We start from the raw sequence: 27,909 nt of genomic DNA on the forward strand, positions 1-27,909 counted from the left end.
ACGTCATCATTTTCTGTCAGAGATGATTTTCATGCAGCCTTTCCATCCAGTTTCACACATTTGTACCTTTATCTGGTTCTCTACTTGTGTTTTTGTTTGCTCAAACTTAGTTAAGATTCCTGAAGTGCTTTGAATGCTGAATGCTTTGTGTTCTTATTTCACGTCAGTGAGGTATGGTCTTTAAAAGAAAATAAATAAAAAGTAGCACATGTAAAATAATTAAAACCCTAAATAACATTTGAAATGAGCAGCAACATCCAAGAGAAAAGCATTTCAGAAAATCCCATGCATAATAAAACCCATGAAAAAAATGCAACAAGAAAAGAAAAGCCAAGTTCTGCACTGACAGTCGACTGATTGTCCACTCATGGAGCTTTTAAACTACAAATTGCATACAAGACTACATGACTGATGGCTCAGTTTGAGATTTTGCAAACAACATATAAAGAAATGTGCTGAAACTGACGAGGAGCTGGACGGTGAGCCAATCAGGAGCCAGCATGTGGTGCAGCTGTAAAAGACTCCAAACTGCAGACATTGGTCTCAGAGAAGCTTGTCCTCTGCTCTTTTAAGTCTGTTTGTTGTGGCATGTTGTTATTTCCTGCTTCATTGTTGGAATTTCTGGCATGAAAAAAACCTTTTAACGTTGTGTGTGTTCATGCATGCAAGTGTGTTAAACTACTACAGAGGTAGATAACATCAGCAGCAGCAGTAGACCGTCAGACATTTCACATGTAGTCCTCTCATTAATTAACACTAGGTGTCAGTAAGAAACCTCGAGACAGGAAGTGGGGGAGTTGGCGTCAACATCCATTGGATAAAAGGGGAAAAGTGTGGTCAGAAGGACAGCTGTAGACTGTTCTTACACTGCCAAGACCATGTGTTGAGGTACAAGCTTCATCTGCAGCCATCATCTATGAATGACCAAGATAGATTCAAGATTCAAGATTCAAAGGGTTTATTATCATGTGCACAGTAAAGGAACGGGTTTCCCTGCACAATGAAATTATTTCTTTGCTGTCTGCTCCAAATGCCAAAAGTATAGAGGAAACAAAACAATTTACTCACATCATACACACAAAAACACAAGATGTCGAGTGGCAGTTCTAAAAGTGCAAATGTGCAAAAGTGACAATGACAATAGCAAGAATTAGGACGAGCAAAGGTGCAGTTTGTTTTTCCAGACTCCAGTCAGCTGTTAAGGAGTCTGATGGCAGAGGGAAAGAAAGAGTTCCTAAATCTGGTGGTCCTGCACCAAGATAAGCTGTTACCACAAAGCTAAAAGGGGTTTATTAAGTAATTTGCAGATCTCTGTGGGTCATCCAGCATTGTCCAGTTCTGTCAGGGATACTGGAGCCTGTCCCGGGTACTGTTAGGCAAAGGCGAGGGACACCCAGTCAAGTCATTGGCAATGTCTAAGTCATTGTACAATATTAAAGTACCCACAACAAACTCGTAGCCAATTCATGTCATTCTTAAACAAACATTTATCCTATTGAATCAGAATCCTAAACCCAAATGGTAGGTAGAAAATGAAAGAATAATGAAAAGGAAGAAGGTTGGGCGTTCTGATAGTTATTAAACTTACTTATTCACACTGAGGCTTCATCTCACCATCACTAGATCAGGGTCAACAGTCTAGACTGCAGGGTTGTCAGACTCCAGGCCTTGAAGGAAGGTATCTCTCTGGTTTTCAAGAAACCCTTTCTCATTTGCTGCTGATTACCTGGATCAGGTGTGTTTGAGGAGCTTCAATGGCAGGTTAGTTGGAAAACATGTAGGACACCGGCCCTCGAGGCCTGGAGTTTGAGCCCTGTGGTCTAGAGCAACAGAGTCTGGGAAAGAAGTGAAGAGGCATGTGGTGAGTTTGGGACACACTAATGTGGGACATTCCTAATAATCACAACAGTAAAATAGTCAGTTGTACTGCAGTAGCACGTTTTTATGAGAGCCGGTGCTCCTAGAGGAGAGGTATGGAGCTCTGAAGAACAAGTGTGTCAACAGAATAAAGGAATTGGAGTTGTTGAAACACTTCTTGCTTCAGTACAAATGTTGAGTTGCTTACCAAAACTGCTAGGTCCAGCTATTTATAGATATCTATTGAGCACAGAGGAGCACACTTTACTGCACACACTAAGGACAACTTTAATTTTGGTTTGTTGTCTGTACACCACAGCTGGCCATGGTACAGGAGTAGAGCGGTCAGCATGTGAGTGGAAGATATGTTTCCACCCTTCTCAGCCATGTTTCAAAGACAAGACCCTGAAGCCCACATTGCTCCTGACGGTTAGAGGTTGGTGCCAGTCTACAGCAGTGGAGTGTGTGAGACCTGTAAAGGCCTTCTAAGAAGGCAGAAAAAAAAGTACAATATGTGGTTAAATATTTTTGCATTTCCTATTTCATTCATTTTTTCAAATCAAATTGTTAAAAACTGACACCGGTTTGGTCACAGCTATGTTGTTTGGAGTAAAAAGAAAAGTATAAAGCAGATTGCAGCAATAAAGAAAACGCTTGTATATTAGGAGTGTGTATTGGCAAGAGTCTGGCGATACACGTCGCACGATACAATACGTATCCCAATATTGTACCGGAAAACTTTTCTTTTTTTTAACCCTTGTGCTATCCTAGGCACTTTACCATTGGGAGTTGGGTCATCTAGACCCACTAGACAGTGCTCTGAACCTTTTTTCTTCAATGATTTGTGATCTTCACTGGTGTCCATGGATTACATGAAATCTTTCCACCTTATCCACCTTTGTCATGGTAGGGAGAACACGTCAATGGAAGGGGGGGTCATCTAAGATAGCACAAGGGTTATGAGTATGACTTAGAAAAAAACTCTACCTGAATATTAATACCCCTTTCATTGTAATAAAATGGTTTACTTAATAATCACAATGTTAAGCACTGCAACTGTATCTCATATACATTAGTTGCTTTTACCCAAGCAAAATCATAGTGCTTTTATTTTGGTAACTTAAAATATACAGTGGTGGAAAAAATTGTTGGTACCCCTCAGTTAAAGAAAGAAAGTCCACAATGCTCACTGAAATGACTTGAAACGTTCAAAAGTAACTATAAATTAAAATTTATTGAAAATTAAATATTCAAAATCAGCCATTACTTTTGAGTTGTTGTTTAACAGGATTATTTAAAAAAACAAACTAATGAAATAGGGCTGGACAATAATGATGGTACCTCCATAGAAGACTGAGAACTAATTGTCCAGGGGGTCATGATGAACTCAGGTATGTCCTTTTATTGACATCACAGCTGTTTTCAAACCCATAATCAGTCAGTCTGACTATTTAAAGGGAGACAAATAGTGAAAGGGTGTGAACCACACTGAACATGGACAACAGAAAGCCAAGGAGAGAATTGTCCCAGGACATTAGAAACAAAATTATAGACAAACATCATGGAGGTAAAGGCTATAAAACCATCTCTAAGCAGCTTGACGTTCCCATGACGACAGTGGCACATATTATTCAGAAGTTGAAGACCCACGGGACAGTAGCCAACCTCCCTGGACGAAGAGGAACATTGATGACAAATGGAGGAGAGGGATAGTTGGAACTGCATCCAAAGAGCCCAGAATAACCTCCAAAGACATTAAAGGTGAACTCCTAGATCAAGGTACATCAGTGTCAGATGGCACCATTCGTGGTTGTTTGAGCCAGAGTGGACTTCATGGGAGACGACCAAGGAGGACACCACTGTTGAAAGGAAATCATCAAAAAGCCAGACTGGAATTAGCAAAAATGCATGTTGACAAGCCACAAAGCTTCTGGGAAAATGTCCTTTGGACAGATGAGACCAAACTGGAGCTTTTTGGTAAGGCACATCAGCTCTATGTTGGTAGACTCAAAAATGAAGCATCCAACGAAAAGAACACTGTCCCTACTGTGAAACATGGAGGAGGCTCAGTTCTGTTTTGGGGCTGCTTTGCTGCATCTGGCACAGGGTGTCTGGAAGTTGTGAAGGTAAAATGAAATCTCCAGATTATCAAGGCATTCTGGGTAGAAATGTGCTGCATAGTGTCAGAAAGCTTGGTCTCAGTCGCAGGTCATGGGTCTTCCAACAGGACAACCATCCAAAACACACAGCCAGAAACCCCAAGAATGGCTCAGAGAAAAGCGTTGGACTATTCTGAAGTGGCCTATGAGCCCAGATCTGAATCCCATTGAACATCAGTGGAAGGAGCTGAAACATGCCATTTGGAGAAGACACCTGTCAAACCTGAGACAACTGGAGCAGTTTGCTCATGAGGAGGGGGCCAGAATACCTGTGGACAGGTGCAGAAGGCTCATTGACAAATACAGAAACCATTTCATTGCAGTGATTGCCTCAAAAGGTTGTGCAACAAAATATTAAGTTATGGGTACCATCATTTTTGTCCAGCCCTATTTCATTAGTTTGTTTTTTTAAATAATTCTGTTAATCAACAACTCAAAAGTAATGGCTGATTTTGAATATTTAATTTTCAACCAATTTTAATTTATTGTTACTTTTGAACGTTTCAAGTCATTTCAGTGAGCATTGTGGACTTTCTTTCTTTAACTGGGGGGTACCAACAATTTTGTCCACCACTGTATAAAGGGAACAGTCAACATTGTCAGATTTCCACAACAAAATATTTTTCAGTATAAGAAAAAAAAAATGGAATGAATGTGCCTTAACTAATAAGCTTCTAAAAGTATGATTGAGGAAATAAAGTTCTGTTTATTTTCCACATTGCTTAATTTAGCTTTTCCAGTACTTTTAACCCTTGTGCTATCTTAGATTACCCCCCCCCCCCTTGCATTGACGTGTTCTCCCTACCATGACAAAGGTGGATAAAGGTGGAAAGATTTCATGTAATCCATGGACACCAGTGAAGATCACAAATCATTGAAGAAAAAAGGTTCAGAGCACTGTCTAGTGGGTCTAGATGACCCAACTCCCAATGGCAAAGTGCCTAGGATAGCACAAGGGTTACAGGGTTCAGGGGCCTGTGCTTCCAAAATAAAAGAAAAAAAAATACTAATTCTTTCCAGAAACAATGAAGTGTGATGAGGAAGCAGCATCACAGGATGAAGGACACTTAATGTGGCAAAGATGCTTTATTTAGATGAGTCTGCAGCTGCAGCTCCACTCTCTCACACGTGGAAGTAATCACGGATTTCATCGTCACGACGTTGGCCTTTTTTCAGAGCGTTGTACTCATCACTCTGATCCATCAGGTCTCTGAACTAGAATCTATTGCTGGGAGGTTCTGCAGAATTTTGGCCCGCTTTGCAAACAGCATTTTGGTTGATGCTCCGTGCATTAGCTGCTGTGAAGCTGCAGTGCTTCACTTGTTCTTATCTGAGCTACAAAGCACCGCAATCTGTGTTTTTATACGTTACTGACTGCAACAGGGCACAGTTTCAGTTCAGTACCCATCCCAAGTAAAAACTAAGTACTTCATGTCTCATAACAACCAAAAGGACAGTTCCCAAGCTGCTTCTCGCTGAGATCTATGTTGTTTTTTGCATGTAGAGCTGCTCAAACAGACTCTGTGTTCTCTTCTGCTTACTAGCGGTCAGAGGTTTAAGTGGAAAACAAGAGTCAGACGCTGAAGGATGCCCATAAATAAATATCTTCCTGAGAGCATTTTGAATCGATACAAATATCGGCAAATGAAATATCGCCATATATCAGCAAAACGATTTTTTCCAACACCCCTATTGTATATCGTACTGAAGTGTCCTGCATATATCAGTGTGTTTGGGAGACTTTGGTCAGTGGTTATAACATAGTTCTACATGTAAAGATGATGTCTGTCTCTCTGTCCAGGAGGTCTGATCTAAACATAATGTCCTTTCTGTTGGAACCGTCTGGCTTTATAAAAGCACACAGTAGACTTTCTTCAGACCCTCTTTCCTCCAGCCTGTCCTGACTCGAGTGTGAAAGGCTCAGCCAGCAATGGCGGTTTTGATATGGGCGATGTGGGCGGTCGCCCAGGGCGGCATTTCATAGGGGGCGGCATTGGCCGTGTCCGATGAGTAATGTGCTACATACAATATTCAAAGAGGTAGCTTGAAGTTTTAATTTGAAATTACTTCAGCAGCCGACACTTAATACTTTTATTATGACACATCAGACTCTTAATAATGTCTTCCTCCTGTTTCCTCTTCACACTTATGGTGCAAAAAAAAAAAATAAAAAAAAAAAAAAAAAAAAAAAAGAATAATTTAGAGTGAAACAACGTAAAACAGGCACATGAAAAGGATTTAGGCAGAACAAACATCCGTGCTCAACCCAATTTCGCCAAAAGCAGGCAATGGGGATTATTTCCCACAATTCTTTGCTCCGACACAGCAGACCCGATGCGCACGTGACCACCGCCCTCTGCTGCAAGACGCTTGCGGCCACACCTCTTTGCGGTAGTCTTTGGAACATTAGTAAAAAAAACTCGAGAGGGGAGCGCAACTCGCCGGTGGCTGGCTGAATCACACTAACAGGTGATTGGGAGTCTTTTTCTATCTGAAAATCAACTCTGGGCCGCAGCTGCGCCTCCCGTCATAGAGACGGAGCCGCGTGTGAGAGGGAAGGGGAAGGGGGGGGAGGGGGGGGAGCGCAGACCATTTTATATGGATTGAGGTTTTTTGGAGGATTTCTACTGTTGGTGTTGCACAAATTTAGGGAAATGCCAAATATTTTTGGAGTAATCCCACTGATGAGTTCTATGATTTAGTCTTTAATGTTTTATTAGACCTAAACAGATTAATCACAATAAGTTTTATTTTTTAGATCTAATCCCTCTGATATGTTTCACAAAGACACACACAGGACGTCACACATTAAGAAATTATTGCTAAAAATGAAGCAGGAGTCCAGCTCTAAAAAAAAATGCTCTAAAAAATGATGAAAGAGCAAAAAAATGGAATTATTTGATATGTAATTTCTTATTAATATTTCCAGGCTTTCTTTGTTTTTTGTTCTGCAGCATGTTCATATTTGTATAATGTTGACAGAATATATTTAAATGGAGAACAAAATATTACAAGTTATTTAAGGTTTAACTTGAGTTATTCTGGATTAATGTTCCTGTTTTTATTCATATTGATGTTCAAAAAGTTCAGTGTAAAAGGTTTAAAAGTTTAGCTTTAGTGTGTAGTTCAGTAAATCTTTATCTTCTTCGGCTCAAAACCTTAAGCGTGTTTTTAACTTAAGCCCCTGTGTGACTGAGTTTGACCCCCCTGTAATACGAGTCTAGAAAATTCATGCATTTTTTGAGTAAAATGGCTAAATAGAAGATAGGGAACACAACAGGATGTTGTCAAATTTTGTATGTGTGCGCGGGGGGGCGCTGGGGGGGGGGGCGCTGGTGGGGTTACTCGCCCAGGGAGTAAGTTAGTGTAGAACCGCCACTGGGCTCAGCCAACAATGGCGGCTGACGCAAGTCCTCGGGTCGTTGCTGAAATGGTTGGAGCCTGAAACCCTCCTGTGAGTTGCATCAGCCAGCTTTCGTTCGGGGACTGGCAGCTCGAACAGCCAATCACCATTCAGAGGCTTTTGGACGGACAGTGACCAGACCAACCAGATTTAAGGCGGAGACTGTGTTGGCCAGTCGCGCGACAGCTGGGGTGTCTGGCCCCGCCCTGTTTAGCGCACGAAACTGCATTTGGATAAAATCTGAACCAGACCCGCTGTGATTGGTCAGGGGGTCGGACATGGCCCCGCCCCGCGCTTGGTATAAAGCTGGTTCTGGTCGTCACGTAGCGTACTCGACTGAAGACGGGGGGAGCGGCGTGTTACTGGGGGGAGCGTGAAGCGTTAGACCCATCTTTGGGCTTCGACCTCTCGGTTGCGGGTTTTTGGTCATCTCTCGGCCGGCGCGGGAGCTGGCCTCGGTGGTACCCGGTTTTTTCCGCTCCTTGACGTCATCGCGGCCGCAGCGCCCGCCATGGATTTTTAAGGCAGAATGCGTGGCCTCTAATGCGATGGCGATGCATAGTGCAAGGCGAACCCACGCGCGAGATTCCATCCGTGCCACTGCCAGGCAGTTGGGCTCCGGTACCGTCCGCGGTATCCCTGCGAGCCAGCCGGTACCGTTGCTCCTGTACCGGAGGAGGCAGCCGTTAGCCGCCGCGGCCTCGTAACGAAGAGCCGCAGTCTCATCATCGAGTCCAACCACCGCCAGTCACGGGGATCATGAAGCCGCAGGACGTGCTCGGGAAGGCCAGCCTCTGGATCTTCGGTTACGGGTCGCTGGTGTGGAAGCCTGACTTCAAATACAGGAAGAGCCGCGTGGGCTTCATCCGCGGCTACAAGAGGCGCTTCTGGCACGGAGACGACTTCCACCGGGGCAGCCAGGCGGCGGTGAGGCCTGCACACCTGGGCACACCTGCGGGAGGAGGGGGGACTGTCACCTGACTGACTGTCTGTCTGTGTTTGTTACAGCCCGGAAGAGTGGTGACGCTGATCGAAGACGACGATGTAAGCCATCCTGTTGTTGTTGTGACGTCATAGGTAACGTCACGCGCCTCGTTCTCATCGTGTGTGTCCCCCCCCCCCCACAGGCAGTCACCTGGGGCGTGGCGTTCGAGGTGTCGGGCCCGCAGGTGGAGGAGGCCCTCGCATACCTGAACGTCCGCGAGACCGTGTGCGGCGGCTACGTCACCAAGATGGTGGATTTTTTCCCCGGGGATGAAGGCCCCGCCCCCGTCCAGGCTCTGGTGTACATCGCCACCTCCGACAACCCGCTGTACCTCGGACCGGCCAGTCCGGAGGACATCGGGGCCCAGATCGCCTCCTCCAGCGGGAAGAGCGGCCACAACCTGGAGTACCTGCTGCGCCTGGCGGAGTTCATGCGGAGCAGCTGCCCGCAGGTGGAGGACCAGCACCTGTTCTCCGTGGAGACTGCGGCTCTCACCCTGTTCCTGGCCTGCTCATGCGCGGTCCAGCCTGTGCACTAGCGTCCACGGTTCTGTGGGTCCACGTTTGCATGTGTCCATCATCCCTGCAGCCGTTTCTGAATCCGCCCAGTTCCTCACTGCATCACATGTCTGAAACAATAAAACCACTTCCCAAAAGAGAGCCGTCTGCTGTCCTCACTCGGGTCCTTTTCCTGCTTCAAAGGGGGGGAGGGACTCCAAACCACTCAGATCCAGAGATTTTATTTGAATCGTCCCACATATGAATACATGAAAAACGGACATCCAAAGTGAGAAAACTGTCTATAAACAAACGTTTTGGCTTTACAGCAAAGACCTTCACATGCAAGTCACGCCGTTAACCCCGACTCTGTGAACCTCTGCTCTGACTAAAACATCAAAAACCAGCGGGAACAGAAACCACATTTACACGTTTTCTCTACTTTAACTTCAGTCTCAACTCAAATAAATTATTAGTGGACAAAAATGATCTGAATGGGGAAAACAATAGCAGCTCTACTGTGATGGCAACAACTCCACCTAGAAAATAATTCTGACAAAAATATGCCCAACCTTCATTTTCCATGGAAGCGGAATATATTTATGAACTATTTCTTCTTTTAAAACATTAACTGCCTTGTTTGTTTTTGTACCAAAATCTTCAGTTAGAAAAATAGGAGCTTTAGTAAAAAAGCTATTTCTTTGTTGGATGTTCACCTCCAAATACAGAATCATCTAAGAGGCCCTCAGAATATCTACAGAACATTTCTATGACAATACCAGAACGTGGAAGACGGCGCCCAGAGCAGCTGTGATGACCTCATACCTGTCCAGCTCGGGTTCAAGCCTGCCTGCTCTGCGGCAGACGCTTCCCTCGCTGCACAGGCGTGCTTTCTGACAATCACGTGGAAATACTGGTGGTAAGCTCGCAGACCGCCGTGATGACATCACCAAGTCCCCATGCTGCCGGGTCCTTTGCCTTTGTGGACCAGTTTGTGGGCGGTTGGATGGCTGGGACCCCCTTTAGCCTGAGGACAGCAGCTGCTGCTGGTGTGGAAGGCGGGACCGGCACTGGACCGGGCCGAGGCGGGCTGCATGGGACTGGACACAGAGTGGCCCGCTGGAGGGACGAGAAGCAGAGAGGAGTTGGAGAGCGGCAGGGACTGGGGCGACTCGTTGGCGACGCGTTCACTCACCCTTGGAAACGCTGTAGCCGTACGCAGCATAAGCTGCAGCCGATGCCGCTGCTGCCCCCGCTATTGCCCCGGCCATGGCTGCTGCACTTCCCACCGTTGACTTGCGTCCGCGTCCCTTCCCTCCAGACTTGACCCCCCCTCCAGATCCTTTAGGCCGTCCACGGCTCCGCCCAGACCTGCCTCTGCCAGGACTGATGGTATCCAAAGCTGCCGCACCTGAAGATCCACAAGGAGACCAGAAACCAAGACGAGAACATGCATGAAGGGAGCTGACAGAAACTAAGACCAACTTCCAGTCATGTGACGTGACTTCAAAGAAGGACACAAACACTGGAGCAGTGATAAATGTGGTTTGCAGAGTCTCAAAAACCCCAACAGACGGATCACAGGCCTGCTTCTGCACTGCCACTCCTAAATTACTCATAGATCAGAGTCCAGTAGAGGAAGAGCAAACAGGGAATTCCCGTCTGGTACAAGAAGTGACATCTAAACGTTTCAGTCTTCAGAAAAGTACAGAGTCATTGCCACATAAAACAATTCTTTTGTCATAAATGTCTAACTACAAAACAAGAAACTAACTATCTCCTGATCAGTTATGAAACATGCAGGTACACGGCAACAGAATTTAACAGAAATAAAGGTTGGAAATATTTTAAACCAACTACCAACAGAAAACAATGGAGCTTATGCATGATGTTAAAATATTATTGATCCTTTACTTTTTGGAATAAAATACTCCTGAAGTGAATGAGAGGGGTTTTCCAGAACTTCCAAGACCTCCTCCACGGCGGGGGGAGTGTCTGTTCAGGATTCTCACCGTTCATGCTGTCAGACACCGAGCCCGTCACAGAGGCGGGGGAGTTGGTGGCCCGGGACTGCGGCGCGGAGGACGCCGCGTCGTCCACGATGACCAGCATGTCGCTGCTGCTTTCATCTGCATCTGGAGGCAACGAACCAGGCTGAAGCTCACTGCTCAGAGAGATCTGTGCACAGAGAGGAGCGAGCGCGCACGCACACACACACACACACACACACAGTGGAGTACCACACCATCAGTAACACAGAAAGGATGATCGAACAGGTTCATAGGAAAAAAGGACAGCCAAAGAAAACAAGGTGGGAAAGGATTCCCTACAGTTCAGAGGGAGGATTGAAGAAGGGAAAACAATGTGAAAAACAACGACAGAGATTCAGAGAAATGCAAAGCGTTTGCTGAAGGCCTCACCTCACTGAACGGGCTGGGCATAGCTGAATCCATCTCCACGCTGAAGAACGAGTCATCGCCGTCCGCTGACAGGTTGGAGTTGTCGGCCGAAGGCGTGTGGGAGATGACGAGGTTCACCTCCTTTTTCCTCTTGTTGTCCGACTCCTCGTTCTTTTTCTGCGGGTCACAGAGGGGGGGTGTTGGAGTCAGGGGGCCTCAGGCGGAACCTGAGCCAGAATTTGAGGATGTTCTGCTGATAAATGAGTTGATGCCTGAGGAACGTTTAGCAGGCTTGATGGAAACTTTAAAGGGTGTTTCAGAAACTCTCATCCTCTGTCTGTCAGGACAAAGTGGTCCAAATGTCTCTCTCATCACTCCTTATCAGAGTCTAGTAGTCACACGTTGCTTCCTCTCTTCCTGCCAGCCAGGATGGGTCTGACTTACCTTCTCAGCGTACTTCTCCCTCTTTCTTTTGCGCTCCTTCACCTTGCTGCTCTCCTCTAGCTGCCTCTTCTCCTCTTGTCTTTGACGTACTGCAGGAGGAGACAAAGTGCTCGAGAAACTCTAGTCCTTCTTAGAAGGTCTTGGTGGAGGAGGTCCTGAACTCACGCTTCTTCTCCAGTTCATCATCGTCCAGCAGCAGACTGACCACCTCCTTGGGTTTGAGGGTGTCTGGTTTGAAGCTGCCCCCAGAGATCACCACCCTCTGGATCTGGTCACAAAGGAACAGAAGAAGGTTCTCATCTGGCCTTCATTGAGCTAAAACACGGTTCATTTGAACAATGCAGTCACGTCTTTGGCTGAGAAAAAAGATTGTTGGCTTGTGTTTCTCACCTCGCTCTTCTCCTTGGCCCGCTGCAGGATCCTCTCTTCGATGGTACCCTGGCAGATGAGGCGGTACACAGTGACCTGCTTGGTCTGACCCAGCCTGTGGGCCCGGTCCATGGCCTGCTGGTCTACCGTTGGGTTCCAGTCGCTGTCGTAGAAGATAACCTGCAAACAAAGAGAGGCGCTGGTTCTGCTTGCTTACGGTGCGATTTTAGAGTCAGATTTCTACTGTCTGAAAGAAACGTTGCTGCTAGAGGACTCTGATGGTCACTGATCTTTTTTCCTCCGTCACTCACGGTGTCAGCAGCAGTGAGGTTGATGCCAAGTCCTCCAGCTCTGGTGCTGAGCAGGAACACAAAGATGTCGGTTCTGTGGAGCACAGAGGGAAACAGCCTTTAACACGACTATGGAAACGCTGAAGTCCTCCACGCATGGAGGCATAAGATAAGATACCATCAGCACAAACTAACTCCTCTTCTCCTGGTGGACACCGCAGTAAAGTCACCGCCTGGTGACTTTACCTGAAGAGAGACTTCCACGGAACATTTGTGATTGGGACAAAGCTCATATTTATCCCTGTTGTAAAGACATGTTCATTAATACTTTGTCCTCCGTGAACTTACAATCACTATTTTTAATAGCTTAAAATGTAAGAGAGTTCATGTTAAAGAAAATTTTATTTATATTTATGAAAAAGACTGGAAAATGAAACTGCTTCAAAAAACAAAAATTACAAACTTATTTGCAAATTAAGAACAATTTCTCTACTGAGCCATATGTTCTGCACAACTTAAAACGAGGAAAAGACCCGTATGTGCTCCACTCAGAGCAGGAGTGCTCCCCCTACAGGTGGAGGTAGGGCGCTGTAAAGTATGGAAGCGATTATGTAGCATAAATAAAAAGCAAAGTCAAAACCAGAAATGCTTTTTAATTTTCAAAATGAAGCTGCATTTTTTGACTCAAAATTAAAAAGAAAAAGCAATATTTCAAAATGCTTTTTCATTTCCTTCCTCTATACAGCTTTTTCTGTCACTTAATTAAAATGATAAATAAAATGGTATTTGACATTTCATTTTCAAAAAGGTCCCTGGTAAATGTGTACCAAAATTCATTTAGAAATGTGTCATTTGACAATTAAAATGGATTAACAGAAATGCTTTTTAATTTTCTAAATGTAGCTGCATTTTTTGACTCAAAATTAAAAAGAAAAAGCAATACTTCAAAATGCTTTTTCATTTTATACTTAAAACCGCTTATTCTGTGTCATAATTCAAATGAAAATGCAAAGAGGGGATTGCATTTGCATTTTAACATCCACCCCGCGCAAGTTGTCACAATATTCAATTCGAAAAAGCATTAGCAGAGGGGAGGCGGGGCGATGACGTCACTGCTTTCTCCGTGTGTCCGGCTGCTGACTGACACACAAACACGCACCAAGAGCAGACTGTGTTAGCGGCAGAGACAAGGGTTTCGTGATGGTTGTGAACTTCTGATGAGTTTCCACAGCTTCTCAGGACTACATAGCTGCATGTCCGCCTTCTGGGGTCCTCCTCCTGACGCACCGCGGACAAGCTTTTTCTGCGGACCGCCAGCTGCCTTCGCACAGCGGAGCGCGAAGCTCCCGATGATCGCTGAAGGCGGAAATGCTGCTGCGATCTGAGAAACCATCATATGAATTTGTGTTTCCAGTGGTGTCCAGAACAAAATAAAGACTGATGTAATTCACAGATATTTACACCTTGATCTGCAGCTTCGCGGTGAATTTACTGTTTGATGACAGCTGGAGCTCCATCAACAGACAGCAGATTTCTCCATGCTAAACGTTGCTGGTTGGACCAAAAACACTCACTCAGCGCGAAGCTGCAGGAGACTATCCTCATAATGTGCTTTTATTATAGTTATGCTAATATTTTACGGCCTGCTCTGCTCGATTATATGTTTTTAAATCCGTGCGGTCAGACGACGCTGAAGTTTGGCTTACGATTCACAGCTTCTGATTCGCGAGGGCACTAAAGGAACATTCTGCTGCATTTTTCACATTAAGATCACCTAAAACCGGGTCCTGTTCACAAACCGCTGGACCTGGACTGCTCAAACCTGGATCTCCTGGATCTTAATAAATCAAACAGCAAATTCACCGCGAAGCTGCAAATAAATGTGTAAATATGTGGGAATCAGTCTTTATTTTGTTCTGGACACCACTGGAAACACAAATTCATTTGATGGTTTCTCAGATCGCAGCAGCATTTCCGCCTTCAGCGATCATCGGAGCTTCGCGCTCCGCAGTGCGAAGGCAGCTGGCGGTCCGCAGAAAAAGCTTGTCCGCGGTGGGTCAGGAGGAGGACCGCAGAAGGCGGACATGCAGCTATGTAGTCCTGAGAAGCTGTGGAAACTCATCAGAAGTTCACAACCATCACAAAACCCTCGTCTCTGCCGCTAACACAGTCTGCTCTTGGTGCGTGTGTGTGTGTGTCAGCGGCCGGACACACGGAGAAAGCAGTGACGTCATCGCCCCGCCTCCCCTCTGCTAATGCTTTTTCGAATTGAATATTGTGACAACTTGCGCGGGGTGGATGTTAAAATGCAAATGCAATCCCCTCTTTGCATTTTCATTTGAATTATGACACAGAATGAGCGGTTTTAAGTATAAAATGAAAAGCATTTTGAAATATTGCTTTTTCTTTTTAATTTTGAGTCAAAAAATGCAGCTTCATTTTGAAAATTAAAAAGCATTTCTGTTAATCCATTTTAATTGTCAAATGACACATTTCTAAATGAATTTTGGTACACATTTACCAGGGACCTTTTTGAAAATGAAATGTCAAATACCATTTTATTTATCATTTTAATTAAGTGACAGAAAAAGCTGTGTTGAAGTATAAAATGATAAAGCATTTTGAAATATTGCTTTTTTTTTTAATTTTGAGTAAAAAAATGCAGCTTCATTTTGAAAATTAAAAAGCATTTCTGTTAATCCATTTTAATGGTCAAATTAGACATTTCTAAATGAATTATGCTACACATTTACCAGAGAACGTCTTGAAAATGAAATGTCAAATACCATTTTAATTTTAATTTTAATTAAGTGACAGAATAAGCTGTGTTGAGGAAGGAAATGAAAAAGCATTTTGGTGGATTGCTTTTTCATTATATTTTTGAGTCAAAAAATGCTTTTTCATTTTGAAAATGAAAAAGCATTTCTGGTTTTGAATTTGCTTTTTATTTATGCTACATAATCGCTTCCATAGTAAAGGCCTTCCAGAGAGGAAAGACTTTGGAGGTGGAGGATGAATTTCATTTTCTGATCTATTGTCCTTTGTATGAAAAACACAAACTTTGTTTGTTTGAGGTCATAGAAAAGAAATGTCCTGATTTGTTTTGGTTATCTGAAGATAACATTTTACATCAGCATTTTGAAAATGACATTTTCTGTTTGGCTACTACTTAGGCAAAGGCATGGACAATAGAATGGACTCTGTATTCTGTTAGACTCTGATTGGGTGGATTATTGTTTTTTAGTTATGGCAATTTTCTGTGTTCTGTCTTTCAGTGTCAGATGGGCGCATGAGTGCATGACTCTTTAATCAAATCCAACTCCAACTCTTTAAACCCCAGAGAACCCAGGGCTCGACATAGCCATTTGTCCGCTGGCCCGGTCCTGTTTTTCGAGCAGTACGGACCACAAGACTTTATTTTTTACTTGTCCGCTCGGGCCACTAAAATATCTAACAATTAATACATTTTTCACCTTTTACAATAAAGTATATTTTGCGAAAACGTGTAGATTTACCTCGTCTTTATAATTCACTTTTTCTGCTAGTCCTGTGTTCAGACTTCAAGGGTTTCTATGGGAAACCTTTTATCACTCTTCTCCTCCTCTCCCGCCTGCGCGCGCGGCTGTCACTGCCGAGCACCACGCGGCACGTGCTCACTCAATTTTTTTTTCAAACTTTATTGAATGTAACAATTCAATACTAAACAATGTTAAACAGCAACAACGAAGGAACAAGCCAGTGGGTTATTATTACATTTTAGGCAGATATATTTAAACTGACACACATATCAGCGCGCGCCCCCTGGTGGTTTTTCACCGCGATGATCATAAATCCAACACCGTCACTGAAGAGAGACTGAAGCATGTCAGAGATGTGGAAGACATGACAGGAATAGATAGGAATATGTTAGTAGTTATTAATTAGTAGTATGGACAGCAAGATATTTAATGAATGCATTGAAGATGAAACTGTATCCACTAAGCTTTAAGCTGAATGTCAAAGAATCAAAGGCAACTCAAAATACCTGAATCTCAGACTCAAATGGAGTATAACAGGGGTCGGGAACCTTTTTGGCCAAGAGAGCCATAAATGCCACATATTTTGAAATGTAATTTCGAAAGAGCCATACAATAATGTAGTGTCCCTTCCCCACACTGAGGCACTGAGACTTAACCTCATTTAAAGTTCTTTATTCCGATTACTGCAGACCGCAACAAACGCCCTTCAATTAATTCAGCAACTCCTGAATCTCTCCCGCCGACACGAGAGCGCTTCTCCCAACTTTATATTCCCCTGCTCCCGCTGCAGCCCTCCCATTTCCCTTATTCGGCCCATAGCTGAACCCCATTGGTCCAAACTACCTAACAACAGGCTGAGCGACAGAACTGAGGGCCAATCAGATCTCTGCTTGACGCGTTCAATGAACTCCAGAACTTTTAACGCGACCCAACAGCCACCCAACTCAGTCCGCGACAATTTGTTTAAAACTAAATATACAAATGAATGTGTGCATTTGATTTAATTTCAACATTTTTAAAGTACAATAAGTCTGTGGATTCTTTTTTAATAACATCGTTATGCTGTTGCTAATAAATGATGAGTATTTCTCGTGGTAGTTTTGCTGATGGTCTAGTCTGGTTGATACGTGGTGAGTTTCTGCTTCATGCAGGCGTTGAGACTTTAAACGTCATCGTAGGTCTGAATGTTCTGTAGATGTGACAAAGACTGCTCACATGCAGACGGGGAGCCAAACACACACTCACACGCTGCAGTGAGTGACGGGAAGCGGGTTTTACGTTTTTACAATCCCTGCGCGATTCACCTGCTGCCTGTCCCCAGAACACCCCACCCCCACCCTCTGCTTTCTCCCTCTAACATCCCGTCCCCGCATCTGCGCGCTCTTTCTCAGAGACGGGAGCGCGCAGTTTTAGGCACGTCAATTCACAGGTTTCCAGCTGGTACAAACTCTGTGAAATAATAGATAATAGTAACTGATAGCGCTGGCGCAGATTTCTCTCTCTAAGCACTGCTACTACTGCGCGCGTCTGGCATCGCATCGCGCCCGAGAAGGACTGGTCTAATGAAAAAAAAAAAAACTATAATTAAAGATTTGTCTGCGAGCCACATGTGACCATCAAAAGAGCCATATATGGCTCGCGAGCCATAGGTTCCCGACCCCTGGAGTATAAGGTCAAACTACTTAATTTTGTTTTTCTTTACAACACTGTAAGCAGTAAGTATTTCTAGTTAGCTGAATGGTCTCAGTAATTTAATTGTATTTAATTTTTCAATTATTTAATTTAATTAGGTAACTAAAGTAACTAAAAAGTAAATGTAACTTTGCAACAGTAACAAAAAGCAGAACCTTAAGGCAGTCAGGGCAAAAAAGTCAATAAAACTTCTTAACTATTGATTAGGAACAAATGTGAAATAGCAGTGATTAGAAGCACCATGAAAACTTCTTAACTAGTGTTTCCTACTACACTGCAGCGCTCTCTTCAAAACATCTGAAACAGACTAGAGCAGATTTAAGTTTGATATGCTCTATTTTTAGTCATTGAAAAGTGTATAAATAAGTGCTAGATGTCACCAGAATGCACCAAATTGCACCATATTAAAATTTTCCGGGGGGGCATGCCCCCGGACCCCCCTAAAGTTGCAAGCACCTGCGGAGCGGCGGGTCTCGCTGTGCGCGGTGTCGGGCCAGTAACTTTCAAAAACTACTGGCCCTGTGGACCAGTGCAAATTTCTGGGCTATGTCAACCCCTGGAACCCAACACAAAGCTCATCAGAGCTGTCTGGTCTTTTCTTCTATCCTGCTTGATGGAGACTGCAACCAGATCTGCAGCTGCTCTGGCGCCTGACAGCTTAACCTACCCCACCACATGGGGTGTCTAAGCCCACCCTACACAACAGAATGGGACCCCCAACCTCACCCCACATGTGCAGGAGCAAACACAAACAGACAAACAGACACTACACACCGGCTCTGGAAGTCAGCCACCATGTCTCTGCGTTCCGAAATCTTGGAGGATCCATCCAGGCGAATGTAGGTGTGGTTACGATAAACCATGTATTCCTGTAGGGGGGAGGGGGGGGCAGATAAAATATAACCATGGATAATAATGAAAGACTGGACTATTCCTATTTTCACATGGAATCCCTCCTTTTATTAAACCATAGCCTTACACGTAGAAATGTCTTAGTACTTGTTACAACATTCACTTTAAATTTCCTTTGGAGAAATCCCCCCACCCTGATGAAACCTTTGTGTTTTGTTGAAATCTGCTCCCCAAATCCTAGAACATCAGCTGACAGAACAGCATTTACCAGGATCTTTCTGACACTCTGATGAACGGACGCTTTGGTTGGACAAACGTACGATCCTCTTGGAGCGGCTCTGATCAAACCTCTCAACATGTTTGAAATCTCTTCTAAAGGTGGAACTTTCCTCCCAGATGGTCGGTTATGTTGTCAGGGCTTAAAGTCCCGCTCCCATCGCCCTTTCATCCATTTTCAAAACATTCCCAGTGGTGAGCTGTGGCATGGAGCAACCCCGCCCCCCCTTCCCGTCACCAATAACTGAGAGCTCTCTGTTTACACTCTCTCCTGCTAGATGACAGCTCCTCACAACCCCAACCTAACATTAGGGATGCAACAAAAAAGGTGATTTTAGATCTATCCATCCATCCAGTTTAGATCCAGATCCCAGAAAACAGAGACGTTCATGGATCTGTTTGTCTGATTGGATGATCAGAATGGAGCAGAGCAGGAAGACTGTAGCACCTACGGCACAGCTACAACAGCATTTTTTCATCGAATAAAATACTTTTCCGTTTGTACTTTTGGAGTTATTCGTTGTGTGTTGTGATCATCCTGATCACCGGTTTTTAATGGCAGATATATTTCAATGTCCTTATAAAAGCCATTTAAAACATTAAAGTGGAGCTAAAGAATCTGCAGCTCCCTAAAAGTAAGAGGACGAAGCTGATGGACACTAACAAACATAGGAGGTGAATAGGAATGCTTCTGTACCTCCAGCAGGTCTATCATGCGAGTCATTTGGGAATAGATGAGGACTCTGTGACCCTGGGTCTTCAGTCGACTCAACAACAGGTCCAAGGTATGAAGCTTGCCACTCTCAGTGATGAGGCTTTCCTTATCTGAAAAGAGAAGACGCAGGCATCACTTTCCTTTCACTCCAGAGCTGAATCTGGAGTTTCCTAAACCTATACGGGAGCAAAAAGTATTTTGTTGCAGATTATGGTGGAAAAGAAGTATTTTCTCAATAATGTCAATACTTTGTTATGACAAAGGCCAAATGGTTTGTGAAACTCTTCATAAGGTTTTCACACACAGCTCTGTGGCCATAGGAGTTTGGAGTGTGACTGGGGTTGTGGACAGGTGTCTTTCTATAGATAACCAGTTCAAACATGAGCCATCAATACAGGTAACCAGTAAGAAGTTACAGGCCTGTGAGAACCAGACATCTTGCTTGTTTGTAGGTGACCAAATACTTATTTGACCCAGAAATCTACCAAAAACCTCATTAAAAATTCCCACATTTCTTGATTCTTTCCCTTCATAGTTGAGGTGTTTCTCTGATAAAAGTATCAGGCCTTGCTCATCTTTTTCAGTAGTAATACTTGGCTAATTGGTAGCTGACTGAATACTTTAGTCAGACAAAAGAACCAAAGGCATTAACTAAAGTCATCATGTTACACTTTTCAATTCAAGATTGAAACAAACAGTCTAGAGAAAAGAAACCAGACAGTCCAGAGGGCTTTTGTCCTGTAGCGTGTGTGCATGAGTGAGACTGTGAAGCTTTGGGCCTTAAAGCTAGCAAAGTGCTGTATATGTATTACTAATGCTGAACTCTTTCTCTGTAGACGCTTCGATCAAAGGAGAAGGGGACAGAAAGGCTGCAGGAAACGGGACATTTACCAACCTTTTCACACAAAAGAGGAAAAACCTTCCAAGGAGTTGGTTGTGTTGGTGTCACTGCTGACATCCCGTCAGGTTATGTGGACTCAGATTCCAGAACAACCGCCGTATTGGGGCGTTGCAACTCTGGATCTGAATCCGTCACAGCCAGGAGGAGGACAAAGCCTGGAGGCTATCAACCCAATGACGGGCCCACTGCAGTGTTTGACCTGGGGTCAGCCAGTTCCAGCACAACAAGGCTGCAGCTCGCACACATCTGACCGCAGAGAGGCGGGCAGATGGCGTGATGACTGGCAGGATTCTGCCGCTTTGGCTTAGCAGCAAAAAGGAACATCATGTTCCCTTCAGGCCTCATCTCCACCACACAAAGTCACAGACAGTGTAGCACCCCTCTATTGTTGCTATGGATACACATTTCAACCACCATTTCCTCCCAGTCCTCACTGCCTTCTGGCAGATTAGGCTGCTTCCCTGTCACCCCCCCCCCCCCCCCCCCCACCTCATTATTGCCATATTTCCCCTCCTCCCCCCTTCCTCTCCTCCTTCCTTCACGCAGACTGTCCCCTGACATCGTAATTCAATCCCTGTAGAGCCAGAACCAAGGGCCTGACATGGTCCTGACCCAATTAGAGGCGTGCTGCCAGCTAATTAAGCCGCGTCCAGCCCCCGTGCCTGGTCCCTGATGCTTCCAAACCAAGAGCCGTGCTAATGTCATTAATGCTCCACTCCAGTCCTCTGTGCTGCTTGTGCTGCCAAAAAGGAGGCGCCACGAGCCACGAAGAAGGGCCAGATGCGCCCAGAGGAGACGACACAAAGAGCAGCAGCACGGGGCAAAGTAGATGGATGGACAGTTATGTGAGAAAGAGAGACAGATGGGGGGGCGTTGGTTGGATCTGCAATCGAACCAGGCAGCAGCCTCTCACTGTATAATGATACATCGCACTGCACAATCAATAAGTCAATGGGCGACACTGCTGATGGAAATATTAGCCTGACCCTGGCACATGCTGAAAATCTGATCTAAACCTAATTTCCTCACAGCAACAGCAGGACGGTCAGGAACCAGATGCTAGCCTTTAGAAGAGACAGAAAAAGACCATTCAACTCCTCAGAACGGCGTGATCAGACACGGACACGTCAGGTAAAACAGCTCTCAACCTGGCAGAGAAACAAATGCAGAGATTGACCCCACGTCACTGCTTCTCCTGCTGGAAACCGGACCCATGAGGGTCTGCCGGATCCCTCCGTCTGCCCATGGAGACAGCTTAGATGTACGGTGAGACACAAACCATAAGGCCGGTGTTCACTGATATGAAGGAAGAAGAACGAGGCTAAAGTCACACCTTCAGTCTATGGGCTCAGACATGGCCGGCCCTCCCTATACGCGAATTTACGCAGCCGCGTTGGGCCCCCGTCACCACCAGGGCCCCGAAGTGGCTAAAAAAAATAAAATAAAAAAAGACCCAAATCTGATGATCCCCCCGTCAACACGCCTGAACCAATCTGGCAACCCAAATAATGATGTTATGCCACCCTTAGCAACGGTTGGTCAACATCATTGCATTTGTTTCAATAAAGTTGTGAAAAAGAAAAAAACGAACATTTTGTCACGCTGATCAAAGTGACAACAAGAGAACTTTATGCCAAAGAGACTTTATCCATCAGGAGCTGAAAAAAGATGAAGAACTTCAACATCAATCAGAAGGTAAGTTTGGAGGATGTTGGGGCCGTATTTTTTACATTATCTAGTATTTATGTGCAGCTGCGCAATTTACGTAAATACTAATCAATCCGAGGTGAAGATTGCACATAAACGACCCCGAGGTGTTCTCCCTCCCATGACAAAGGTGGATAAAGGTGGAAAGATTTCATGTAATCCATGGACACCAGTGAAGATCACAAATCATTGAAGAAAAAAGGTTCAGAGCACTGTCTAGTGGGTCTAGATGACCCAACTCCCAACGTTAAAGTGCCTAGGATAGAACAAGGGATAATTTCCTATGGAAAACTCGAAAATGATTCTGATACCCAAGTTTCTAAGATGAGGTCAGACATGACCTTCTAAAACGGAGAGCAAAGAAAAGTAAATAATGATAATGGTATGGTAGCTGATAAATGATTTAAATCACACTATCGTATTGGTTAATTGTTTTGCTAACATATTTAGTGCGTTCTGCATTTTCCGGTTTATGTCAGTATAGAAACTGCTGTTTGTTATAGCAGGTCAGGTATTCCGACTTTTTCAACATTGAATGTGTCTTAAAATCTTGCATTGGCATGAAATATGGAGAATCAAAACTGCCAAATACAAATAGGAAATAAATGTTCTCATTTATAAATGACAAACAAAATAAATGTACTAATTTTAAAATTATGAACATACAAAATTATTGATAAAGAAGTGTATAAATGCTTATATTTCCATTTATACTCAAATTAGTGTTCACATTTATGATTTATAAATGGGTACTTTTATTTCTTATTTGTATTTTGCAGGTTTTTTTGTACATAATGATGATGTTTTGCACAGTTCCTTCTCAGCCGACAGTTTCTTCTGCTCTCAAAAAGTATTGGAGGAGGTGCAGCGTCCACATCCCAAGATGTTCCTGACATCACTGAAGATGTCATCTCAGGTCATTTTAATAGCATGTCATTTTAAAAACAATGTCTGCATAACCCCCTTTTTTTCCATAAACAGCAGCTGAAGAGTATGGAGTCCCAAACTGTTCATAATTAAATAAACAAATAAGACCATGTGCAAATATACAATCAAACAATAAATCTCTCATAAATATATAAAAAGATCATGAAATTGTGAAAAACCTGCACACAGATTTTAAATGAGCCATTATATTACTAGTATTCTGCTATATTTATTTTATTAGCTATATCAGTGATTCTTGTTTTTTTAGCTGCAGAAGAAACTGCTGTCACCACATCTTCTGTTGAAAGGGAAAACGTTGATGCTGCTGCTGGTAAGTTCAAATCCCCCCAATATGGAACCTATATCAAACTTATTGTTTCATTATAACTTGAAAGAAAGTCATACATTTGCACACACACACAAAAGTTAAGGCACTTCTTTCCAACATTCTGCTTCCAGCGTCACTGCAACGGTTATGTAGATTTGATTTGACTGTTTGACTTTTCACTGTTCGCTTCTATTGAAGTTCTGTATCTCATGTTCCAGGGGCTCCAAGAGAGGCGTGTATGGAAGAGGAGCCTACTGGATCCAAAATACCACCTGCTTCAAATCCAATTGGTCCAGCTGAACGGCCAACCACACTCTTTGATCCAGTAAGAATGGATTTGGTGCAAAAAGGTCCTTTTCATACTGATTTCCAGAATCCCCCTCATTGAGCTGTTGTGTTCTTTATTTTGGATTGTTTTATTGATATTTGATTTGCTATTAAATTGCTGTTTTTAATAAGTTGGACTTTTGGGAATGTCATTTGTTGAGTCCCCAATGTTACATTAAAGATATATATATCTATATACATTTGTTATTCATATTGTTTTCTTTTCACTTTTAAAATTGGTTTGGAACCCCTTATTTGCGCATCCAACATGCAGGCAATATACTGTATTCAATTCTTCGGCAGCAACATTAATACATTCACAAAATGTAGTAATAGACAGATCTCATTTATATTACAACAACAGTTGTGTTTTTTTGGTGCTGCTGATCAGTTAGAGGGCCCACAAATTAAATTTCACTTAGGGCCCCCAGAAGACCAGGGCCGGCCCTGGGCTCAGATTTGGATCAACTTAAGGGGAATGAAAAAAAAAAATATGAATTTAAAACAAAAGTCAAAATGTGAAAACAGATTTCAACTTGAAAGGACACATTGTTAACCTGAGGAAATTATTGAAAATGTGAAAAATTGAATTGTAAATTTGAAGAGATAATATTGTAAACCTGAAAGAAATATAGAATTTTGAAAAAAACAATAACTGAATTAAAACTGAAAGCAGAGCTGAAACCAAAGAGGGAGAAACAAACAAAGTTGTTGAGAATACAAATAAATATTGTTGTTATTTGGTAGCAGTCTTAGGTTTACATTTTTCTGATTATAATTAGTTCTTTTTCAAATGTTTAATATTTCTCTCAGGTTTAGTGTGTACTTTTGAGTTTGAAACTGTTTTCAAATTTTCTATTTTGTTTTCCAAATTTACAATCTTGTTTTTTTATTCATTTAAAGCTGATCCTAATTTGACCCCATATCAGTCAGCTTTAAACCTTTTATGTTCAGTAAAAATATTACTCTCCATTTGCAGACCTTACATGATCCGAGGACACCTCACTTAGGTTAAGTAAAGGAGCTGAATTTGTGTTGACACACGTGCCACACAACAAACTCAACACCTTTATCCATCTGTCCCAACCTGCCTTCAGAAACCTCTTCCTTTTTTTCCTACTGTCTGTTGTTTTGGACTGTTGACTAAGAACTTAGTCCTCCACCTCTGCTTCCTGTAACATCACTGTTCCTCTTCAGTTCCTCTCATTCACACACAGATTCTCCGTCTTACTGCAGCTGACCTTCATTCCTCTCTCTTTCATAGCAAACCTCCACCTCTCTAGATGATCCTCCACCTGCTTCCTGCTCTCACTACAGATCACTATGTCATCTGCAAACATCATGATCTACAGAGATTCCTGTCTAACCTCATCTGTCAGTCTGTCCATCAGCACAGCCCCTATGAGAAGCCTACAACTAGATGTGATTACATCCCCCAGATTAACGTAATGGGGGCCCAATCTGGAGCCAACCCTAGGGTTTGGGTTTGCAGGTAAACCTGGTGGCTGGAGCTCTTCTCATAAGCCCCAGTCGGGCCCAGTTTGAAAGGAAGACATGGGATCACTCCTCTGTGGGTCCACCACCCACAGAGTGCCTTTGAAGCCCAATCCCTGGATATGTTTTTGGAACATAGAACACCACCTCTGTGAGAGGAAAGGGGCCTGAGCTTGTGCTCCTGATTAAGAGGTATGGGCTAGATCAGAGGCAGGCACTTCCAGGCCTCCAGGGCCGGTAAATCTGCATGATTTCCACATATCCTTGCCCTACTCATGACTGAATACCTGGATCAGGAGAGTCCAGCCAAGTAGGACATAGCTGAGCATTTTGGATTAGCAGTACTGCAGCCAACAGGGCCAATCCCTGGGCTCACCTCCTGGAGGCCTGGAATCTGAAACTCCATCCTTCAAAATGGGTTGGACTATTCCATTCTGTGATTACTCATGATGAGAGGCGGCAGGCTGGTGTGGCCTTACTCTGGCCTTGTGGTAGAGTGTATGGAAAGTCGTGAGTTCAAATCCAGGCTGAGTCATACCAGAGACTCAATGCCTCCCTGCGTGACCCTCAGTATTAGTAGGTTGGATTGGGGGAATAAGTCACAAAATGGCTCCTGAGCGAGGCTGTGACTGCAGCCCACTGCTCTCCAGGGGATGGGTCGAATGCCGAGAACAAATTTCAAACACCTAGGTGTGTGACAGCTAATAAGACTTTAACTTCACTCATGAGCCCTGAGCTTATCTGCCAAGTGTTGGAGTTCTTGTCAGTGGACGAGAGGGTTGTGTGTAGGCCTTTGAATGTAGTTTTGGCCTACACCCCAGCCTAAGGTGGGGTGTACCTGGGTATCTTTGGTTCTCACAGAGGGCTAATGGACAGCACGCCAGTGTCCTCCTGGGGGACTGTAATGCTTACATGGGAAACAACAGTGGAACCTGGAAAGCTGTAATTGCCAACACAAGGGTCTCCATCAGTGCCAGTGGCACCAGGACAACCTAGGCAGGTGGCTGATGCTCAACTCTGTTGTTGTTTTTAGGTAACCAGTATTTGCTTGATGTGTCCTGGGCGCCATGGAAACCTGGGTGATTGTGCATTTTCTATTGCCAGCCCCCAGTTCATATTCCGAAAGAACTGAAGCAGAAATTCTTACAGATCAGGTTTCTGACACAGTTCTATTCTAGAAAGCCAAAAATGTCTTCATCGTGAATCTGTGATCCGGTGGGCTAAAGTGGTGCATGTCAATGAATGAACCCTGCAGAATGCTGTCTTCAATCAGCTCTTCCCCTTTGTGTGTGTGTGTGTGTGTGTGGGGGGGGGGGGGGTATTGCTGAAGGCACAGAGGCCAGGATGAGCCTGTTTATCTGGCTCTATACCCTTCAGCATCACTTGAAGTGGGGTTGGACCAAAGCGAAACTAACTACAGCTAATTAACGCGCGTAAGAAAAGAACAGGTTTGTTTTCATTTGTCTAATGATCCATTACTTTTCAAATTGACCAATGGCAGCTTAACAGTCCGGGGAGGACGGTGGCGGCTCTTACCAGGAATGCGTATGAAGGACCATCCATGGTGGGGCCGCAGGCCCATCACACCCCCGGGGCTTTCTGAGTGGAAGACGTTGGCTCTGTCGCGCCACTCCATGGCGAGTTCAGGGGAGCCATGGAGGAAACACTGTTTGAAGATGGACCCCCCCCCACTGCGGGTCATCTGCCACTCATACTCAGCACTGCGGTCGGTACAGTATTGCTCCGAGGGAACGGCCATCACCTGCAGAGGAACCAACAAATCCAAAAGCTCTTCAGCTGACATTCCATCAAAGTATTCCAACACAAGCGTAGTAACTGATCATAATAATCAGCTTTTTAGCATCTTAGTCCTTCGACGCTGCAGAAAGGTCTAATGCATCTCTCAAAAACATTTTCAACTGAAAGCTTCTGAAAACTGAAGCTTCCTGCTCTTTTACTGTGTGATAGAAGACAAAGGTGCCCCCCCCACCCGACCACATTGGACTGTTCAAACAAACAGCATCGGTGCACCTCTCCTTCCACGCTAACACAGGACAGCCTTTCTGCCCCGCTGACCGCCTCAGGCTCTCACCTTGGGGGCAGCAGCCAGCAGAAACTTGGGTGTCAGTATGGGCTGGAGGGGCCTGAGGGTGGGGGTGGGGGAGCTCCTGCTGTGGATCTTCACGTCTCGGTGTCCCAGTATGGGGGGTGTGGAGGCCGTGAACACCAACCCCTGGACACATGCAGGTAAACCCCGACAGGTTACATCCCTCCACACAGAAACCTCACAGCTGTCACAATGCCAAGCCCCCACCTCCACCCCCACCCCCTGATCTAAAGGGACAAACGGCAACTTCAGAGTAAAAAGGTGATTGGCTGATGGGAGATTTTAGTAGAGAAAAACAAAAAGGATGCTGGGGGGGTTTCTATTCATGCATGCTGAGTGTCTTTATTGGTGCACAGCGCCACCTAGAGGGAGACTGTTAGAAGAATAACAACAAGTCAATTCATAGACATTTTTTACACCAGCAGCATTGATGGGGGGGGGGGGGGGGGGGCTCAGTGCAAAGACAAAGACGACTGCAAGGCTCATTAGTTAACTTGATGATGAAAGATGGAATTCTATTTAATCATGTTCCTACACACTTCATCTAAAGAGGTTTGCCAGAACAGAGTCTGTGGTTCTGTCTGTCTCTACCCATCATCCTTTCTAGAACGGTTTCTTTGTCCCAGAGTCACCCCAACCATCAGATAGAATTGGATTCTTGG

General features: G+C 44.3%; 2 protein-coding genes and 1 long non-coding RNA gene across 4 annotated transcripts in view; 2 read left to right on the forward strand and 1 right to left on the reverse strand.

Annotated features, from left to right (window-relative positions):
* Nucleotides 1-7,739: 7,739 nt before the first annotated feature.
* Nucleotides 7,740-9,063, forward strand: chac1 (ChaC glutathione specific gamma-glutamylcyclotransferase 1). Its single transcript, XM_023953069.1, has 3 exons — nt 7,740-8,346; nt 8,428-8,463; nt 8,547-9,063. Exons 1-3 carry the CDS (start codon nt 8,179-8,181, stop codon nt 8,940-8,942), a joined length of 600 nt encoding a protein of 199 aa, XP_023808837.1. The 5' UTR covers nt 7,740-8,178; the 3' UTR covers nt 8,943-9,063.
* A 64-nt stretch (nt 9,064-9,127) lies between these two features.
* Nucleotides 9,128-27,909, reverse strand: part of ino80 (INO80 complex subunit) — a 30,987-nt gene continuing 12,205 nt past the window's right edge. For both annotated transcript variants that reach the window (XM_023953068.1, XM_011492065.3), the window contains exons 26-37: nt 27,233-27,373; nt 26,677-26,902; nt 19,439-19,566; nt 18,388-18,482; nt 12,425-12,497; nt 12,135-12,293; nt 11,910-12,012; nt 11,745-11,833; nt 11,322-11,477; nt 10,914-11,079; nt 10,097-10,312; nt 9,128-10,020 (exon numbers count right to left, since the gene is read on the reverse strand). In XM_023953068.1, coding sequence (XP_023808836.1) covers nt 9,848-10,020; nt 10,097-10,312; nt 10,914-11,079; nt 11,322-11,477; nt 11,745-11,833; nt 11,910-12,012; nt 12,135-12,293; nt 12,425-12,497; nt 18,388-18,482; nt 19,439-19,566; nt 26,677-26,902; nt 27,233-27,373 — 1,725 coding nt within the window. In that variant the 3' untranslated portion in view covers nt 9,128-9,847. The remainder of the gene's footprint in view (nt 10,021-10,096; nt 10,313-10,913; nt 11,080-11,321; nt 11,478-11,744; nt 11,834-11,909; nt 12,013-12,134; nt 12,294-12,424; nt 12,498-18,387; nt 18,483-19,438; nt 19,567-26,676; nt 26,903-27,232; nt 27,374-27,909) is intronic.
* LOC111947081 lies at nt 11,945-12,544 on the forward strand. Its single transcript, XR_002872881.1, has 3 exons — nt 11,945-12,036; nt 12,162-12,331; nt 12,436-12,544. It is a non-coding gene; the product is annotated as an uncharacterized LOC111947081 (long non-coding RNA).

The sequence above is a fragment of the Oryzias latipes genome, chromosome 24, assembly GCF_002234675.1.
Source record: "Oryzias latipes chromosome 24, ASM223467v1".
Taxonomy (NCBI): Eukaryota; Metazoa; Chordata; class Actinopteri; order Beloniformes; family Adrianichthyidae; genus Oryzias; species Oryzias latipes.